At 48.2% G+C, this 18,519-nt stretch overlaps 1 protein-coding gene across 1 annotated transcript in view; it reads right to left on the bottom strand.

Moving 5' to 3' along the window:
* The window catches only part of EIF3H (eukaryotic translation initiation factor 3 subunit H), a 178,783-nt gene extending 160,678 nt beyond the window's left edge, over positions 1-18,105 (bottom strand). The window contains exon 1 of the mRNA XM_063924482.1: positions 17,980-18,105. Within this exon, the coding sequence (XP_063780552.1) occupies positions 17,980-18,057 (78 nt within the window). The 5' untranslated portion in view covers positions 18,058-18,105. The remainder of the gene's footprint in view (positions 1-17,979) is intronic.
* Positions 18,106-18,519: the final 414 nt, after the last annotated feature.

Below are 18,519 nucleotides of genomic sequence, written 5' to 3'. Positions count from 1 at the left end.
ACAGTCATAAGGTCGACCACTATTGGTCGACATGCAGTAGGTCGACACGAAAAAAGGTCGACATGATGTTTTTTTTTAAATGGTGTCGTTTTTTCGTAGAGTGACCGGGAACCCCAATTACTGCACCGTGTCCCCTCGTTCGGGAAAGGTGCGACAGGTTACCATTCCCAATTGTAGTCCACGTGGATCCTAAAAGTATGAAAAAGTTGGAAAAAAATTTAAAAAAAATAGTTTGTGAACTTGTGTCGACCTTTTCACATGTCGACCTATAGACTATGTCAACTAGCGACCCTGTTGACCTACAGCATGTTGACCAATAGTGGTCGACCTAATTGCAATATATACTGTAGATGGTAGTACACGCTCTCCCTGACACCAGATAGTTGCTGGAGAGGTTGCCCCTCTGAATGCACTCTCTCCACAAATGGTGGTCGTGCTCAAAACTTCCAAACCTGTGGCAGGAGGTCATTAAATTTCAATTCCCAGATGCTTCAAGTGATCTGGAATACTTCTTTTTACCTCTGGATTTTCCTATATTATCCAGACATCAAAATGAATGATTACGTCATTTAGGTACTGCTACCACTTGTCAAATAGCCGCCGACTGGAAACAATACACCCCTCACATCCTCAAAATAGGAGTTCTTTGGCTGGCCTTGTAAATCACCCCCTTACCCATTTGACATAGATAGCTAATCTTTTAGCCTAATCTAGCCTCTTTCTACCCCGTTACATGGTTAGAGACACAGCGGCCCATCTATCAATGATCGTATTTGCAACGCAACCTGGGTGCGATATTAACGCCCGGGATCGCACTGCAGAATGCGATCATATCGGGTGTATGTATTACCCGACAAAGGCAGGGACTCCCAAAGGAGCCTGTCTCTGCAATATGCCGAGTGCGGCGCCAGGCTGCTACACATGTGCTGTCAGTGTGACCGCCATGCACGGCAGCCATTTACAGTGGAGGGGTCCTGGGGAACCCTGCCGAAACTACATCTCACAAAGTGTAGCCCATAGGCTACCGCAATGAAAATATAGCATTAGCTGTGGTGACTAATAGCAGGAATTGCCTCCAGGGGTAGCGAGCTGAAATGATTGTTTCGCCCCCGTCGGCAGTAACATTAGAATACCGCTGACAGACAATCGCGGCAGGGAGCGCACACTTGAATCCTGTCCCAAGTATCAACCAACTAGCTTCTAACTGTCACTTTTCAAACACACACGGCCTGTAACATGGCAGTTAGAGGCTGATTGTCTAAGTACTTTATCCCTCTCCAATGCTGGGTACATAGACCCCTAATGGTGCCCATACACTTATGAGATTATCGGTACTAGCCTTCGATTTCGACCACATCTGTGAGAGAAATCGAAGGAGTGTATGCACATTTTAGTACCTTTCGACGCGATGCGCGGGCACAACGGTCGAATATCGCATCTCAAGATATGTGCTGCACATAATATTTATCGAATCGCAGTGCGATCGCATGTGTTTCTAGAAACACATGCTATATATCGCACTGCGATGTGCGATGGGCACCCGCCGGGAGCGGCCAGAGGCCGCTCCCACTCGGTGGTCACGTGCACATCACGTGATTACCATGCAATCTATCGCATGATCGCATGGTAATCTTTTTGGCAGTTCAGGTGCGATTTCATCGCACCTGAACTGCCGGTGCAATGCACCGCGATGTCACGTCTCGGGGCATCGCACAAGTGTATGGGCACCATAAGAGAGATGTTTGGAGGGGGATGGTTGGGAATGTAACTACGTCTGCCAGCTATTTGCCTGCTTGGGAGCTAGGTACAACCTTGAAAAGATCAGATCCACGATTTATCATCAGAGTTCCGGTACACACACTGCACAATGATCCTTCCTATGTGAAGGACACATTTCTTGTACACATTGCATTTGCTGCATGCCATCAGCTTATCAGGACCGACAATTGTTGTGCAGAACTCCTGATGCTGGGGGCCAGTCTGACGGGCTTGCGGACGCCAGTCAGCCCTGGGTGCTGCGTACACACTGAACTATTCAGACTAACAAGCAGAGAATTGGCTGATCAACCGAAGCATTGCACAGGGTGGGAGGGGATTCAATTGTTTTTCAGGCGCAGGCCACCAGGTGGCGCCCGACGACATCAATTCAACTGTTCCGCCGTTCAGGCGCGATCACCGCCTGCGCTGATATTTCTGCTCGCAGCTTCCTGAGGAGGCGAGCAGAAATGTGCAAAGTGTCCCGTACAAGCACCAAAACAGGACTTTTGTGCTGCGGGAACTACTTTAGACGGGATCGGACGCAATTCCCGACTAAACCCTATTTGGGCGCTTAACAAGTAATGGGCACCCGATCAGAGTAACGACGACAAAGAAGAATAGACAGTCTCTCCCAAGTGGTAAAGGCTGACCGCCGCCTTACTAGCGCCATCACAGAAACTAGATCAAGTCCTATGTCTATATAAAAGCATTAATATTTACACACGTACATGTGGGAAAGGGGCTAGAACATACTGTACACTATTAATCCTCATCCCTGTTGCACGTCATGCTGGGTTTATGACTTAGTAATTAACGAGGACATTTCCATGGCAGAAACCTGGCACATCTCTTGCACCCATGTACCTCGCAATTAACACGGTTGGCAGGTAATGGCGAATACAGCAGCAATACGCACAGGAGAAGACTCTCAAAGGAACATATAGAGCCAAAAAGAAAAGAAAGACGCAGGCAGTGTAATTACCACTTTGTTTCAGCAGAGCGGTTTTTACAAGTTGCCAGTCAATGGAAAGGTCACCGTAAAGGAAACAGAGGAAAGTATAAAACAAGGCGTTCCGCTCCATGTAATGCCAATGTGCGAATCCTACGGGTGACCCAATTTTGCGACCTGCCGGCCATGAAATAACGCATACATCATTTTATTGCAGAGTCATTCGCTTCTGCTAACACCAGAATCTGCGGCCATGCACAATTCCAGCTCCCAAAGCAGCATCTGCAGACGCAACAAGTTCTCATTGGACAGTATATGTGGCGGCCAATCCTCCCGTCCGTCAAGGGGTTATTGACAACAGCGGCCACTGTGTGCCAAGACGGACTGGCACAGCGCATCCAGCAAGATCGCTAGTTTCTCCTCTTGCCCCATAGTAGCGCACAGGTAAACGTGAGACGCTAAGCCTTGGACAAATGTGCTAAACATTGGCACCGCGTCACCTTAACCGAACGTCCCCGCGTGCAGCGAGAAATAGATTTATTTCCCATTCTGCTACTCTGGAACGTCGCCACCTCCCACAGTTCTGTCAGTAGGTTATTGGGATCTTAAAAAATAAACTGTACTTTATCTTAGATTTGATTCCAAAGAGCTAATTACCATGTTGAATATTTGAGGCTTAATCTCCAAAAACACGGTTTTGGGGGGTTAACCTCAATTAGTATCCCCTGAATGTATCACAGAGGGACAACCAGCAGATATCGGAGATCCCCCCATTTCCACCTACAACCCCCACTCACTGCCTATGGGCTACACAACGCATTCTTAGTTGGGAGAGAGTTCTTGGGGGGGTCCACAACCCCCCTGGAGGGAGAATAGATAGTGTGACGCGCGTAGAGCGTCACCGTGCCTGCAGCGTGGTGAGCGCAGCAAGCCCGCAAGGGGCTCATTTGCGCTCGCCCAGCTGTCGGTATGCCGGCAGTTGGGATTCCGGCGCAGGTATGCTGGCCGCCAGGAGCCTGGCCGTCGGCATACCATACTACACCGCTGCCTTACAATACCCAACACCTCCTACCTCAGTGCCATGCACCTGGTACACATTAGAGGCCGACGCTTTTCTCTTTAAAAGGATCGAACATTGGGCCGGATTCATAGTACTGCACTAATTCTCTAATTCTGCCGCTGATGCAATTATTGAGTATGTGCGCAAATATGCTAATGTTACGGCCGCTAGGATCTGCAGCTGCCCTCATGCAGCAGTGACGCAGGTCCAGGATTCGACTCGCTCAGAAAGTCTGTGGTCACTCAGATTGGGCGCCGCGACAGACACCGGAGACCTGTTTTCCGCACACTCCCACAAAACGGCTGTTCCCTGTCAATCGCCTGCTAATGAATCCTCACTGCGACCATAAACTCCATTTAATTGTGGCAGTGACACATGCGCAGACCATCAAAAATCGCTCAATTGCGTCAAAATCAGAATGGCGTACAACTGAAATTCAGGCCGATTTACCAAAATGCCGCTAACTAGTTAAATCAAAGGAACACATCTACTTGTATAATATCAACACATTTTAAACTACCATTACAAGACATAATAGACAAATAAGACAAAGCTGGGGCCTCATGTGTTGGCTCAGAGGGCCACATTCGGCCCCAGGGCCGCTTCTGGCCCACCAGAGTCTAAGGGGACAATTCAACCAGCATCATGGGAATGTAGCAGTACTCGGAGTTATGCAACTGCTTTTGTAGCAAAGCCGCCACTAGCAAATTCTGCTCGCACCCTCCTGAGAACACCAGCATAAATCCGCAATAGCTAGTGCCTTGGTGCTAGCGGTGGGATCACTATGTGCGGTAACAGCACTGCGTCTGGCACTTAACCAGGGAGATGCCATTTACAGTGACTTAGCCCTGGGCATTAGTCGTGGTAAAGTGCACCGCCCGGGTTAAATGCCGTCAACTGAAAAACTCTGGGCACTGAAACGGGGAGCAAAATTCCCGCGATGCTAACTGCATCATCTCCTTACATTGTGAACTGTGCAGGACTATCTATACCATCTGTTACTGCAGGGTTAGGCAACATTCCAGCTTATGAGGAACTACACATCCCAGCATGCCCTAATACAGATTTGCTTGGATGTACAGCTCCACAGTAGCTGTAGTGTCACACATTGCCGACACATACAAGATTGTACGCTACTTGCTTATATTATGACTCCTCAACGTACAGTTCTAGGCAATATGCTAGGGTATGTAGTTAAGATACCGACGCCGGAATCCCGACAGGGTCAGGAGACTGACACCAAAATCCTGACAGCCGGTATCCTGACCGTAAGTATAGCTGGCAGGGGGGGAGGGGGGTTTGGGTTAAGACGCCACCCAAGGGGGTTAAGGTTAGGCTGCAGGAGGGGAGGGGTTGAGTTAAGGCACTAAGGGGGGGGTGTTAGGGTTAAGCTGCGGGGGGGGGGTTTACATCTAGGCACCACTGGGGGGAGGTTAGTATCAGGCTGTGGAAAGGGATGGTTAGGGGATACAGGAGAGGGGGGAGGGGAAACAGTCTTATCTCCCCGTCGGAATATCAACTATCGGGATGCAGGCGTCGTTATTCTGGCCGTCGGCATCCCATGCATCGGCAAACCACACTGAATCCTATTCTAGTGCTTTATAAATAATAAGATTTTACTTACCGATAAATCTATTTCTCGTAGTCCGTAGTGGATGCTGGGGACTCCGTCAGGACCATGGGGAATAGCGGCTCCGCAGGAGACAGGGCACAAAAAGTAAGCTTTTAGGATCACATGGTGTGTACTGGCTCCTCCCCCTATGACACTCCTCCAAGCCTCAGTTAGGTACTGTGCCCGGACGAGCGTACACAATAAGGAAGGATCTTGAACACCAATCACACCGTACAACCTGTGATTTTAACCCAGTTAACAGTATGATAACAACGAAGGAGCCTCTGAAAAGATGGCCCACAACAATAACAACCCGATTTTTGTAACAATAACTATGTACAAGTAATGCAGACAATCCGCACTTGGGATTGGCGCCCAGCATCCACTACGGACTACGAGAAATAGATTTATCGGTAAGTAAAATCTTATTTTCTCTAACGTCCTAGTGGATGCTGGGGACTCCGTCAGGACCATGGGGATTATACCAAAGCTCCCAAACGGGCGGGAGAGTGCGGATGACTCTGCAGCACCGAATGAGAGAAACTCCAGGTCCTCCTCAGCCAGGGTATCAAATTTGTAGAATTTTACAAACGTGTTCCCCCCTGACCACGTAGCTGCTCGGCAAAGTTGTAAAGCCGAGACCCCTCGGGCAGCCGCCCAAGATGAGCCCACCTTCCTTGTGGAATGGGCATTTACAGATTTTGGCTGTGGCAGGCCTGCCACAGAATGTGCAAGCTGAATTGTACTACAAATCCAACGAGCAATAGTCTGCTTAGAAGCAGGAGCACCCAGCTTTTTGGGTGCATACAATATAAACAGCAAGTCAGACTTTCTGACTCCAGCCGTCCTGGAATTATATATATATATATATTTTCAGGGCCCTGACAACGTCTAGCAACTTGGAGTCCTCCAAGTCCCTAGTAGCAGCAGGCACCACAATAGGTTGTTTCAGGTGAAACGCTGACACCACCTTAGGAAGAAACTGGGGACAAGTCCGCAGTTCTGCCCTGTCCGAATGGAAAATTAAATATGGGCTTTTGTAAGACAAAGCCGCCAATTCTGACAATCGCCTGGCCGAGGCCAGGGCCAACAGCATGGTCACTTTCCATGTGAGATATTTCAAATCCACAGATTTGAGTGGTTCAAACCAATATGATTTGAGGAATCCCAACACTACGTTGAGATCCCACGGTGCCACTGGAGGCACAAAAGGGGCTGTATATGCAATACTCCCTTGACAAACGTCTGGACTTCAGGAACCGAAGCCAATTCTTTCTGGAAGAAAATCTACAGGGCCGAAACTTGAACCTTAATGGACCCCAATTTGAGGCTCATAGACACTCCTGTTTGCAGGAAGTGCAGAACTCGACCTAGTTGAAATTTCTTCGTGGGGCCTTCCTGGCCTCACCCACGCAACATATTTTCACCACATGTGGTGATAACGTTGTGCGGTCACCTCCTTCCTGGCTTTGACCAGGGTAGGTATGACCTCTTCCGAAATGCCTTTTCCCTTAGGATCCGGCGTTCAACCGCCCTGCCGTCAAACGCAGCCGCGGTAAGTCTTGGAACAGACATGGTACTTGCTGAAGCAAGTCCCTTCTTAGCTCCCGAGGCCATTAGTCCTCTGTGAGCATCTCTTGAAGTTCCGGGTACCAAGTCCCTCTTGGCCAATCCGGAGCCACGAGTATAGTTCTTACTCCTCTACGTCTTATAATTCTCAATACCTTGGTTATGAGAAGCAGAGGAGGGAACACATACACCGACTGTTACACCCACGGTGTTACCAGGACGTCCACAGCTATCGCCTGAAGGTCTCGTGACCTGGCGCAATACCTGTCCCGTTTTTTGTTCGGGCGGGACGCCATCATGTCCACCTTTGGTCTTTCCCAACGGTTCACAATCATGCGGAAAACTTCCCGATGAAGTTCCCACTCTCCCGGGTGGAGGTCGTGCCTGCTGAGGAAGTCTGCTTCCCAGTCGTCCACTCCCGGAATGAACACTGCTGACAGTGCTATCACATGATTTTCCGCCTAGCGAAAAATCCTTGCAGTTTTGCCACTGCCCTCCTGCTTCTTGTGCCGCCCTTTCTGTTTACGTGGGCGACTGCCGTGATGTTATCCCACTGGATCAATACCGGCTGACCTTGAAGCAGAGGTCTTGCTAAGTTTAGAGCATTATAAATTTGCTCTTAGCTCCAGTATATTTATGTGGAGAGAATTCTCCAGACTTGATCACACTCCCTGGAAATTTTTTCCCTGTGTGACTGCTCCCCAGCCTCTCAGGCTGGCCTCCGTGGTCACCAGCATCCAATCCTGAATGCCGAATCTGCGGCCCTCTAGAAGATGAGCACTCTGTAATCACCACAGGAGAGACACCCTTGTCCTTGGATATAGGGTTATCCGCTGATGCATCTGAAGATGCGATCCGGACCATTTGTCCAGCAGATCCCACTGAAGAGTTCTTGCGTGAAATCTGCCGAATGGAATCGCTTCGTAATAAGCCACCATTTTTACCAGGACTCTTGTGCAATGATGCACTGACACTTTTCCTGGTTTTAGGAGGATCCCGATTAGCTCGGATAACTCCCTGGCTTTTTCCTCTGGGAGAAACACCTTTTTCTGGACTGTGTCCAGAATCATCCCTAGGACCAGCAGACGTGTCGTCGGAACAACTGCGGTTTTGGAATATTTAGAATCCACCCGTGCTGTCGTAGAACTACTTGAGATAGTGCTACTCCGACCTCCAACTGTTCTCTGGACCTTGTTCTTATCAGGAGGTCGTCCATTTTCTTTGAAGACGAATCCTCATTTCGGTCATTACCTTGGTAAGGACCCGGGGTGCCTTGGACAATCCAACGGCATCGTCTGAAACTGATAGTGACAGTTCTGTACCACGAACCTGAGGTACCCTTGGTGAGAAAGGCAAATTTTGGGACATGGAGGTAAGCATCCCTGATGTCCCGGGACACCATATAGTCCCCTTCTTCCCGGTTCGCTATCACTGCTCTGAGTGACTGCATCTGGATTTGAACCTTTGTAAGTGTTCAAATATTTCAGATTTAGAATAGGTCTCACCTAGCCTTCTGGCTTCAGTACCACCATATAGTGTGGAATAATACCCCTTTCCTTGTTGTAGGAGGGGTAATTTTATTATCACCTGCTGGGAATACAGCTTGTGAATTGTTTTCAATACTGCCTCCCTGTCGGAGGGAGACATTGGTACAGCAGACTACAGGAACCTGCGAGGGGGAAACGTCTCGACATTCCAATCTGTACCCCTTGGATACTACTTGTAGGATCCAGGGGTCCTGTACGGTCCCAGCGTCATGCTGAGAACTTGGTAGAAGCGGTGGAGGGCTTCTGTTCCTGGGAATGGGCTGCCTGCTGCAGTCTTCTTCCCTTTCCTCTATCCCTGGGCAGATATGACTCTTATAGGGACGAAAGGACTGAGGCTGAAAAGACGGTGTCTTTTTCTGCAGAGATGTGACTTAGGGTAAAAAACGGTGGATTTTCCAGCAGTTGCCGTGGCCACCAGGTCCCATGGACCGACCCCAAATAATTCCTCCCCTTTATACGGCAATACCTCTTTGTGCCGTTTGGAATCTGCATCACCTGACCACTGTCGTGTCCATAAACATCTTCTTGCAGATATGGACATCGCATTTACTCTTGATGCCAGAGTGCAAATATCCCTCTGCGCATCTCGCATATATAGAAATGCATCCTTTAAATGCTCTATAGTCAATAAAATACTGTCCCTGTCAAGGGTATCAATATTTTTAGTCAGGGAATCCGACCAAGCCACCTCAGCTCTGCACATCCAGGCTGAGGCAATCGCTGGTCGCAGTATAACACCAGCATGTGTGTGTATACTTTTTAGGATATTTTCCAGCCTCCTATCAGCTGGCTCCTTAAGTACGGCCCTATCTGTAGATGGTACCGCCACTTGTTCTGATAAGCATGTGAGCGCCTTATCCACCCTAAGGGGTGTTTCCCAACGCGCCCTAACATCTGGCAGGAAAGGGTATACCGCCAATAATTTTCTATCGGGGGAAACCCACGCATCATCACACACTTCATTTAATTTATCTGATTCAGGAAAAACTACAGGTAGTTTTTTCACATCCCACATAATACCCTTTTTTGTGGTACTTGTAGTATCAGAAATATGTAACACCTCCTTCATTGCCCTTAACGTGTGGCCCTAAAGGAAAATACGTTTGTTTCTTCACCGTCGACACTGAAATCAGTGTCCGTGTCTGGGTCTGTGTCGACCGACTGAGGTAAATGGGCGTTTTACAGCCCCTGACGGTGTTTGAGACGCCTGGACAGGTACTAATTTGTTCGCCGGCCGTCTCATGTCGTCAACCGGCTTGCAGCGTGTTGACATTATCACGTAATTCCATAAATAAGCCATCCATTCCGGTGTCGACTCCCTAGAGAGTGACATCACCATTACAGGCAATTTGCTCCGCCTCCTCACCAACATTTTCCTCATACATGTCGACACACACGTACCGACATACAGCACACACATAGGGAATGCTCTGATAGAGGACAGGACCCACTAGCCCTTTGGGGAGACAGAGGGAGAGTTTGCCAGCACACACCAAAACGCTATAATTATACAGGGACAACCTTTATATAAGTGTTCCTCCCTTATAGCATTTTAATATATATTCATATCGCCAAATCAGTGCCCCCCCTCTCTGTTTTAACCCTGTTTCTGTAGTGCAGTGCAGGGGAGAGCATGGGAGCCTTCCCACCGGCATTTCTGTGAGGGAAAATGGCGCTGTGTGCTGAGGAGAATAGGCCCCGCCCCCTTTTCGGCGGGCTTCTTCTCCGGAGTCTGTGATATCTGGCAGGGGTTAAATACATCCATATAGCCTCAAGGGCTATATGTGATGTATTTTTCGCCATACAGGTATTATACATTGCTGCCCAGGGCGCCCCCCCCCCCCCGCGCCCTGCACCCTCCGTGACCGGTGTGTGAAGTGTGCTGACAACAATGGCGCACAGCTGCAGTGCTGTGCGCTACCTGATGAAGACTGAAAGTCTTCTGCCGCCTGGTTCCGGACCTCTTCAATCTTCAGCATCTGCAAGGGGGGTCGGCGGCGCGGCTCCGGGACGAACCCCAGGGCGAGACCTGTGTTCCGACTCCCTCTGGAGCTAATGGTGTCCAGTAGCCTAAGAAGCCAATCCATCCTGCATGCAGGTGAGTTCACTTCTCTCCCCTAAGTCCCTCGATGCAGTGAGCCTGTTGCCAGCAGGACTCACTGAAAATAAAGAACCTAAAAACTTTTTCTAAGCAACTCTTTAAGAGAGCCACCTAGATTGCACCCTGCTCGGACGGGCACAAAAACCTAACTGAGGCTTGGAGGAGGGTCATAGGGGGAGGAGCCAGTACACACCATGTGATCCTAAAAGCTTACTTTTTGTGCCCTGTCTCCTGCGGAGCCGCTATTCCCCATGGTCCTGACGGAGTCCCCAGCATCCACTAGGACGTTAGAGAAAAAGGATTACACCAACATTCATTGATTTTTAGGGTTCTGCAAATATTAATTTGCATAACGCGCTCAACTCCTCCATACCCCCTGTATGTTACACGTCAATACCTTGTGCTGCGGTAACTGCTTATGACCCAGTACCTCTGCAGTACAGAAATAAAACAGGCGTGGAAAGAGAAATATAAGTAAAACCGTATAACATAATACACAGCATACAGGCCAACAGCCCCAGCAAAATAAATGTGTTCACAACAAACAAAAATGGTCTGGGTAAAATAAAACACACATTACTTGGCTGAAATGAATACAGAGAACATGGACAGGTGAGCCCCGCTCCCATCAATACGCAGCACTAATCCCCCGGCCACTCTCTGGCGGAGATATGACATGCGCGACCTCCTATTCTGAGCTCGCCTTTCACCGCCGCTGCTCTCCAGATAGCGCCAGAACACCGAGGGAGCATTTATCTGCCGGACACTTTGTCCTCATCCTGCTCCCAAGAGTTGTCAGAGGACAAAAGGCGCAATTCATTTTCTCCCTCGCAGAGGCGAGGCTCCGGCAGCCGGCGTGCCATCGCTCAGCCGCTGAGGAGGGAGAATCTGTCTTTAACTTAAAAATAGCGTTCTTCATCTTACGGAGACAGCCTTCCCGTGCTCCCAGAGCTGTAAGTAACACCCAGGGATCAGAACCCAGCTAAACGCATCAAGCTATTTAGCAAGCAGGCATGCAGAACTGGCCGGCAGGAAGACAATACGATACAGTATCTGTCTCATTACAGAGGCACAAAGACAATGACACATTCATCCTCATAATGCACGGCTTGCATAGCCAAGACGCTTCTTCACGGCAAATCTGTACTGACAAGGTTACCGTGGATTTAGGAGCGCGGGAAGGACGGGCCGGATTATAATTGCGGAGACTAGCTAGTTGCCAAAGTTAACTTTTTTTTTTTTGTTGCCTAGGGACAGGAAGCTTTAGCGTTTACTAAAGGACTCTGGAAGACGACTCGCCGTCTCGGCACATGTCAGGAACACAGGGCCTAATTCAGACCTGATCGCAGCAGCAAAATTTTATCTCTAATGGGCAAAACCATGTGCACTGCAGGTGGGGCAGACGTAACATGTGCAGAGAGTTAGATTTGGGTGGGGTGTGTTCAAACTGAAATCTAAATTGCAGTGTAAAAATAAAGCAGCCAGTATTTACCCTGCACAGAAACAAAATAACCCACCCAAATCTAACTCTCTCTGCACATGTTACATCTGACCCAACTGCAGCGCACATGGTTTTGCCCATTACAGAACAATTTTGATGCTGCGACCAGGTCTAAATTAGTCCCACAAGCTGGACAATGCTCAGAAGCCAGTTATGCACAGGACACAAATTCCCATCTAAACAAACACGGTTTTTAGCGCTTAGTGGGCACGTGCTCCAGTGTCCTGCAATCCCAGCAAAGTACCTCTGTTCTTTTCAATCCTCTGCACCTCTGAAATGACAGATCGAGCTGGATACACACTAAGATTCTGTCCAATCTTTCTGGTTGGAACGAAAATCTGATAACGGATGAGCGCAAATGACTAAGGACCACTTGCTCCCAAACACTGGAAAACAGACAAAAATGGACGGTCTGATAAATTGGTTAAATTCATTTGACTTAATCAATTTATCCGAATGGGATACGGCAGTCGGGATGGCGGCGCCAGAATGCCGACACCGAATCACAGACAGCCGACATCCCGAAGAGGAGTATCGGTGGTTAGGCACTGGCGGGGTTTGCTCTAGACACTGACCGGGCTTGACAAGCACCGGTTGGCCTGGCGACTGAGAAAGAGCAGCGAGTATCTGGCCTGCTCCTCACTAAAACAGCTAACGCGGGCAAGGGAAGGACAACTCGCTGAGACCGGCAGGAGCATGCAGCAGCAAGTCGCGGGTAGAACGAAATTAGTACTCCCTGAATCTATACCCAACGTATGGGCGAGCAGACAGTCAGGGTCACTGAAGATGAGGGGAGACAAGGGGACAGAGCACTGGTAACACAGAGAGCGCTAGGGAAGAGCAAGACGGAAGAGGGTCCTGCCTGTAAGAGCTTACATACAGACGCTGGCCATAAACTAAACGACAATCACTCATAGCCTGAAAAATTACCTGAACTGTTCGAGCAAACCTGTCCAATCCTCCCAAGAGTCGTTCAGCCAATTCAACGCCTAGAATGGAGATAACCTCCATACATCTTACAGTAGATGTACTTAGCCTGGAGAAGTGATAACGCACCAGCCAATCAGCTCCTGTCGATCTACATATCGGAGCTGATTGACTGGTGCGTTATCACCTTGCACTTATCACTGCTTTATCACTTCTCCAGGCTTAATATATTTGCCCCAGCGTATGGAGGCTCTCCAATTATCAAGCAGCTGCACCTTCCCCTCATCCGTCCGCGCTCCCTGTGGCCGGCGTAAACATATAGGGGTTTAGAATATCTACATGCTATAATCAGACACTGTAGCCTTACAATTTTTGTTTCATAATCTCAATCAGCACTACTACAGTTTGTGGTTTGCAATAACAACATTACCCCGACCATCATAGATTAAACAGAACACTTTGATAAAGTTGCATAAACCTCTAAATCACTTAATGAACGATTTCCACAAAGTGACAGTTGGAGGTGGCAAGACAGCTGCGTCTGAGAGGCAGTGTGGGAATAGCGTACCAGTCCTCAACATAATCCAGTGTGTCACAGTCCACGCTAAAACTAGGGAGGTAAAGGGAGACATAATTTTATGGAAGACTTAATGAAAGTACCACTAGATCAATACACAGTCTACGTAACAGATCTGTAGCATGCAATAACACAGGGTCCGAAACGGATCAGATTTGAGCCCATTACCAAGCAGACTGCAGCAGCCAGCCACAATACTGCGCAAAAAGCTTATAACTAATTTAAAGACTTAGAAAACACACAATAACTGCATCCTCCATAAATGTTTTCATACAATAATAAACTGTACCAATATAAAAACCAGCATACAAAGTACTCCAGCCTTTTACGACCCAAATAAAAAGGTAAGTTAATATTTAGTGCTGCTGAACGGTTATTGCTGGAGCGAGCGCAATCCCCCAGCGACAATGGGCAGAGGTTTTCCTGGAGATCGCTCCGTGAATGATAAAACGCCAGGCACTGTACGGAGCAGGAGCTACAAAATGTAGGAAGGTTTTTACTGGCTGCACGGGGAGAATTGTTTTGTGATCATAATCCTAGTACATAAAAAATAACCTGATGACCATAGCGCCGGGAGAAAGGCAATAAAGAGTCAAGTTATTGGCATCCCTGATGCAAACTGTACTGCAATTACCACATTTCTTGTTGGCAGCTCCCAGAAGGCACCCCCAGAGCACCTTGTTCTACATCGACGCCTGGATTGACGACTAGCAAACAGCAGAGTGTGTGCATTTGTCATTACACAGTATATGTTTTCTCATGTTCCAGGTCACCCAGCAGACGCACAGGAAGAGTTCACCAACTGTCACATTTTCCAGAGCACAATGGTGATGCTTTGTAAATGACAGGCAGCCGTTTTGCCACATAACTCTGAAACAATGCTGCCAATTACAACCTCAATATTTTTCGGCAAATCCACGGACCAAGACTTTAATTTGCTATATGCGTGCCCTGCTCAAATGCATCATAGAAATAGGTCACTCACAAAAGTTGACATTTTGCTATATATATATATATATATATATATATATATATATATATATATATATATATATATATATATAACACAAACAATGTAATGGGCGGCACTCCAATGGATTTTAAGACATCATACAGCTCACCAAGCCAGCTTCGTTCAACGTTTCAGGTGCCTTTATTTACACCTTTCGTCAGGATACCTGACGAAAGGTGTAAATAAATAAAAGCACCTGAAACGTTGAACGAAGCTGGCTTGGTGAGCTGGATGATTTCTTAAAATCCATTGGAGTGCCGCCCATTACATTGTTTTCGTTTGCTGGGCCTTGTGGTGCCACGGGAAGGCACCCGGGTATTCATCCTTTGCTGTAGGAGTGCCGGTCACATAGATAGATAGAGAGAAAGTAAAGTCTGCCCATTAATCTGTAGCCGCATGACCGGCCTTGCACAGGAGTGCCCAACACGCAACTGTAGCATCATTATTCAGCAAGACTGTCCCTGACACTCAGATAAGTGCTTGCTGCATGGATGATAAAACAGAGCGGGCAGGACATATTTGGCTATTTCACAAGTATCCTACAGATAAATTCCTTTGGAGCCAGAGGGTTTGTATTTGTTTTTCGGATGACCATAAAGCATTGTTTTGCTGATCATAGGCAACTGCATTAAGTAATGCGCTTGTCACCCCCAAATGTACCGTGCTTAGACGCAGTAACCCCAAAACCAGCAAAAGCACTGAACTAATTTTGTCGGGCTCCTATTACTTATGGCAACTCAAAAATTCATTGATTTCACCACCAACCGCTAATAGGTAAAAACACGTTTGTTTTATACAAAGGCTGTACGAACCCCAGCTGTTCGGGAAGCACCAATGCACCTACAAAATCTGTTTGCATCCAACACCCAAAGTCATTTTTATGAATGCCAACGAATGCACCTCTTACCCCGGCTCCTGAAATTTTACAAACCCCTTATACTCCTCTGGATGGAAAGTGTCCAAATTGCTCCATGGGAGGGGGTGACTCATTTCTGCGGGAAGCAATGGCAGCTGCTGCGCACTTATCAGCCAATTACGGCACTGGTGACATCACAAGAAAACCTGCAATGGTATTAGGACGCAATGTGCCCCATTTATAGAAGGGCACAGCTCGGCAATGGCGGGAACTGAATTCTACCCAACTCTGCTAAGCCACACCCAGTTTATGCATAGCCACACCCACACGTTGTTGGAGCCTGATCGATCCACAGCGTCTGCATCCACAATCGACCAACCATCACTTGGGACACTGGGTGAGCAAAACGAATGGTCCGTTGTTTTGTTGCAAGAGAATGACCACCTCAAAGCAGCCCCAAGCTGTTACTGCAGCAGATACGCGGCAGCAGGAGAAGGCACTGAACAGAAGTGGAGTGCTTAGGTCTGTGTATATACCATCTAATCCATGGGTCTTCAACCTGCGGCCCTCCAGCTGCTGAGGAACTACACATCCCAGCATGCCCTGCCTCAGTTTTTAGCAAGCCTTAATAGCAAAACTGTGGCAGGGCATGCTGGGATGTGTAGTTCCACAGCAGCTGGAGGGCCGCAGGTTGAAACCCACAATCTAGTCCCTTCCCTGCAGCAAACATAGCACATGCATCACATGATGTAGGTCACTTACTACGTCGGCCATGCCTGTTCCCTCCTACAAACCCTGGGGTGGAATTTAGTAAGCGTCAGATTGTCAGAGCCACGATGATGGGCGGCTTTGACAGGTGAACTTCAACCGGCAGCTGTAATAAATCCTCAATCGGGGGCTGGTTTAGCATTAATTACTATCGCTGTTTGACATTCATCGGTCAGAGCTACTGATCATTGGCAGGTTTGATAAATCAGATAAAAAAATCAATTTTTAGAACAACATGGCCACCCTAGTACGATGGAATTACCCAGCAGCCAGCGCCACACCGCCGTTCTGGCCTGGAGCTGGCCCAAGCAAAATAAAAGCAATGCAGAAATTTCCTTAACAAAAACAGGGGATATACACAGGTTTCTATAGACTGTAAACACCTACGAGCAGGGCCCTCCTCCCTTTGCCTTCTCTATGTAATTATGGTAAATACTCACTGCAGTTATGCATCCATGTCAATGTATACATCTATATCAGTCTGTACTTATGCATCCTAAATCAATGATTAATAAAACTACCTCAGGATCGATACAGTTTTGCCTTCTATGCATTTAAACAGAAAAAAAAAAAAAAAAAAAATAATCTTGATCATCTCAGGGATCAATATTTTTGCACACTCCGGAGGTATGAGTCGTTGAGTCGACCACACTTAGGTCGACCACTATTGGTCAACATGCAGTAGATCGCCAGGGTTGCTAGGTCAACATGGTCTATAGGTCGACATGTGATATGTTGACATGAAAAAAAGGTCAACGTGAGCTTTTTCCTATTTTTTGGGGTGTCGTTTTCTTCATAGAGTGACCAGGAACCCCAATTAGTGCTCCGTGTCCTCTCGCTTCGTTCACCGTGCTTCGGGCAAGGTCGCGCAGGTTACCGTTCCCAGTTGTAGTCCACACGGATCGTAAAGTATGAAAAAGTTGAAAAAAAATGTGAAAAACTCATGTCGACCCGTTTTCATGCAGACTTATCACATGTCGACCTAGCAACCCTGTCAACCTAACAACTGTATCCCCGCTCCGGGGGTCACACATGTGCAGGTAAAGACAGGGAAGTCGTCACACATGCACAGAGGAGGAAAGGACGAAGGGCAACCAGAGGGGTCTATTTACTAAGCCTCAGGGAGAGATAAAGTGAATGGAAAGTGCCAACCAATCAGCTCCTGTCATGTTACAGGCTGTGTTTGAATAATGGTACTTCATCTTTCTTCACGGCTTAGTACATAGATCCCGAGGGAACAAAGATATCCAATCAGCACCGTGATTTCAGGATCAATCCCACTGACCACCTCTGGAGGAATTCAATTGTATTTTGGGTGCCCGGCGCAGCTATTCAATTGTCGTGTTCAGCAGACAGGAATGCTGCAGGCGCCCGCAGCCTCCTGAGGTAGGGAACACTGGCTTTTGGGCACCTAAACTGCATTTCTGCAAGAGGGGGGCACACATAAAACAACTGCACCTCCTAAACATCCATTGAAGGTAGTCATGGCACCAGTCCTGCCATCTCTAGCAGTGAGATTTTTTTTTTTTTGGGGGGGGGGGGGGGGCACTCCAGCTGCTATGGAACTACACATCCCAGCATTTCCCACCAGCCCCACATCTAGAATAGTATTGTACAGTATGTATGGGCGCCCAGTGCTGCGCACCTGCCCCATCACCCTGGCTGAGGAGCAGCAGGCACCGGGTGAGGTAGCCTGGGCCGCTGGGTGTCTGCCCGGCCCCTGGCGGAAGCTCCCTACTCACCATCCCGTCTATCTGCACTTGCTTCACGGCGATTTCGGGGCTGGCGGCCGCAGGGACGGTTTCCTTGCGAGACGCCATGTTTCCAGCTGCAGGAGAGAAAGAGAGGGGCCGGGGGAAGAGTAGGAACACGTGCGCCGGAAGCAGGAAGTGCTCCCGTCCTGTGCGGCTTCACCACTTCCGGCTCCGCGGGCGCCATCTTGGTGACGGGCAAAAAACGAAAAAAAAAATGACAGAATGTCATCTCAGCATTTACTGTACTGGGCTACAGTGTAAGCGTGTGCCAGATGCAGCCTGGAGTAGGGATTGTCGTAGTTCATGGCTGGGCTGTACATTTTACTGTGCTTCAAAGTAAGATAAATGTAACAAAAATATAATTATTTATAAATGTGCTTCAGGAATACTTGCCTATTCCAATACTTAATAAAAATTTTCCTATTGCCTGAGAGCAGGGGGGGACATATCGCTGCTCATCATGGTTTCGACACGCATGACGTAATCATATCATACTTTCTACTCTCCAGGAACGGCCTGGAGGCTCTC

The sequence above is a fragment of the Pseudophryne corroboree genome, chromosome 5, assembly GCF_028390025.1.
Source record: "Pseudophryne corroboree isolate aPseCor3 chromosome 5, aPseCor3.hap2, whole genome shotgun sequence".
NCBI lineage: Eukaryota > Metazoa > Chordata > Amphibia > Anura > Myobatrachidae > Pseudophryne > Pseudophryne corroboree.
Note: the sequence above shows the minus strand (reverse complement) of the source record. Positions and strands in the feature narration are given on the sequence as shown.